Genomic DNA, 2,374 nt, shown 5'->3' with positions numbered 1-2,374 from the left:
ATTGATAACACAAAGAGATGCTTCTCCTTCATAGCCTCCAATTAACTGATTAGACTGATTGACAGTGAGGTCAGTTTGCGTTTAATTGTTCTCCAAACTAGTTTTTTGTAAAATTGTAAAATGACTCCAGAATCCTGGTTCCCCACCAGCAGCAGGTCTGTCCTGTGTCATATTAGCCGTTTGAATCTTACTGATGGAGACGGAGGCTTTGCCCCTCAGCAGCAGCTTCAGACACTCGCTGTTGTCCGTCAGGCAGCAGTAGTGCAGCGCCGTGCTGCCTTTGGCCGTCTGTCTGTCCAGATTCCCGCTGAAAAACAGACAAAGAAGAAAAAACAACCTTAAACAGAGGGGGTGGACTCAGGTTTCAGCTTTCAAAAACCTAAAATGCAGCGATAGAGTTGATTATTTCCTGCTATCATCACAACCCCTTTACAGAGGAACAGAGACCTCGCCTATTCAGGCAGGCCAGGGGTCGCCAACCCAAACTTCTCCAAGAGCCATATTGGACCAAAACTGCAAAAAATAAATCTGTGTGGAGCAGCAAAAATGTAAAAGTCTTATATATGCTTCGTATGAAAAGGGGCTCTAAGTGTATTAGCCCACTATAGAAAGGGACTACGTATGCTTAAATATATAATAAGCATTCATGATTAAATGTTTATCCTGGAGAAAATGTCACATAGCAGCATGAGGTGAGGGAGGAGCAGTAAACGCTCTCACCGGGCGCCGCTTCACCGCCCTTCATCGCGTGGTTGTTGCAACCAAATCCTTCTTTGTTTTATGCAGAGGTCCCGGGTTTTGGCACCAAAATGTCGGGTTCATAAAATGTAGGTTTTTGCTTAAGAAGAACTGAAATACACAATTTATGGATACAATTCCTGCAGGAAGGAGAGACAGTTGAACCCCAGACTCAAACGCACTGTCTCCCACTGGACCTTCTCCGCAGAGCATTTTATTAACAGAACATGACGCATGGTTACAAACAGAGTATTGTTCTGACAGAATTGATCAGTTCATGAAGACAGAATGCTCCATCAGAATGACAAGGCAGGACAGGAGTGGAGCATCCCCTTGCAAAAATGTTTTATAAGCACACATTCATTTTATAATGATCCTTGAATAAACCTAATAGTGTTTTAAGTTTTGTTGCATTGATGAAGTTCTAGAAACACGATAAAGAAATCTTTCTGTGGTGGACGTGTTTTTGTTGGGAGGAGTTGATTGAGTCATGAGGAACGAAATCCCACATCCTCCGTCACCAGTGATTTATATTTTTAGGATTTGGGGAAAGTTCCCATCCCTGCCTCAGAGCGCTACCTGTTGGATCTGTAGACGCTTTTCCATCCTTGCAACAAAACTAGCAGCAGTATTGGAGTTTGGAGATGCAATCTACTTCTTAAATCTATCTTTGCTCTCCTCTAATTGATCCAGAAGTTCTGCAATCACCATTTTTCTCTCACTGCCAACTTGGTGGTCGGTCATTACAAAGCAAAAATGCAGGCAATCCTTCTGCATTGATAATAAAAGCAAATGATTCACTTTATTCTTCTTTAAATCCTCTTTTCTCATCAGCCATCTTCCTTTTTTCCCCCTTTAGGATCCACGTTCTGAGCCACAGCTGCAGCTTTGTTTGCCAAGTTATGACAACTGATCTCTATGGCTATGATGCAAATTTTGTTTATTTATTATACAAATGTTTACAGCATTGGAAAACATAATTCATTTTTGTTTGACCTCAGCCGCAAGGGGGACGTTAAAAAGCTGCATGCGGCTCCGGAGCCGTGGGTTGCCGACCCCCGAGCTAGGCCAACAATTCCCTTTAACAACCAAACATTCAGAGACGTAGAAATGTATTAGGCATTGCAGCCTAACATTTCTATTTGCATGTTTTCTAAGCAAAAACAAGGTTTTGTTGGGCTATTGCAACTCAACGCTATTTCTGACATTTAGAATTGAAAAATCTTCCTGGATGGGAAGAGAAACATCTTCCAACTTGGAAACTAAGTCCAGTGGATTGTTTTTAAACAGATAGAGTCAGCAGGGGGCGCTGTGGTGACCTCAGACATGGACAGGGATCACAGAGACGGAGAGACGTTACCTGTTCTGAGCGAGGAAGTCGACGATGTGGAGAGAGTTTCTGTCCACCATCCTGACGGCCAGATGGAGAACCGTCTCTCCGGCTTCCTGACAGACGCAAACATTAAAGTTACACTCAGAGCAAACAGAGGCAAGAACAACAATCAAAGCAAACTCCAGTTACATAGCAGGGAGAGGGTCAGACACCTAATGAGATCCACAAAAAGAAACCCATGAAAAACAAGAACATAAAATAAACAAATACCGAATATGTCATAAAGGACATTTGGACTGAATA

General features: G+C 42.6%; 1 protein-coding gene across 1 annotated transcript in view; it reads right to left on the bottom strand.

Annotated features, from left to right (window-relative positions):
• Positions 1 to 2,374, bottom strand: part of LOC107089584 (arf-GAP with SH3 domain, ANK repeat and PH domain-containing protein 2-like) — a 77,322-nt gene that overhangs the window by 13,653 nt on the left and 61,295 nt on the right. The window contains exons 17-18 of the mRNA XM_015382468.1: positions 2,099 to 2,184; positions 178 to 307 (exon numbers count right to left, since the gene is read on the bottom strand). Of these exons, the coding sequence (XP_015237954.1) occupies positions 178 to 307; positions 2,099 to 2,184 (216 nt within the window). The remainder of the gene's footprint in view (positions 1 to 177; positions 308 to 2,098; positions 2,185 to 2,374) is intronic.

This window comes from Cyprinodon variegatus, unplaced genomic scaffold (assembly GCF_000732505.1).
Source record: "Cyprinodon variegatus isolate N-32 unplaced genomic scaffold, C_variegatus-1.0 Scaffold257, whole genome shotgun sequence".
Classification (NCBI taxonomy): Eukaryota; Metazoa; Chordata; class Actinopteri; order Cyprinodontiformes; family Cyprinodontidae; genus Cyprinodon; species Cyprinodon variegatus.
The sequence above is the reverse complement of the archived record's forward strand: the minus strand, read 5'-3'. Positions and strand labels throughout refer to the sequence as shown.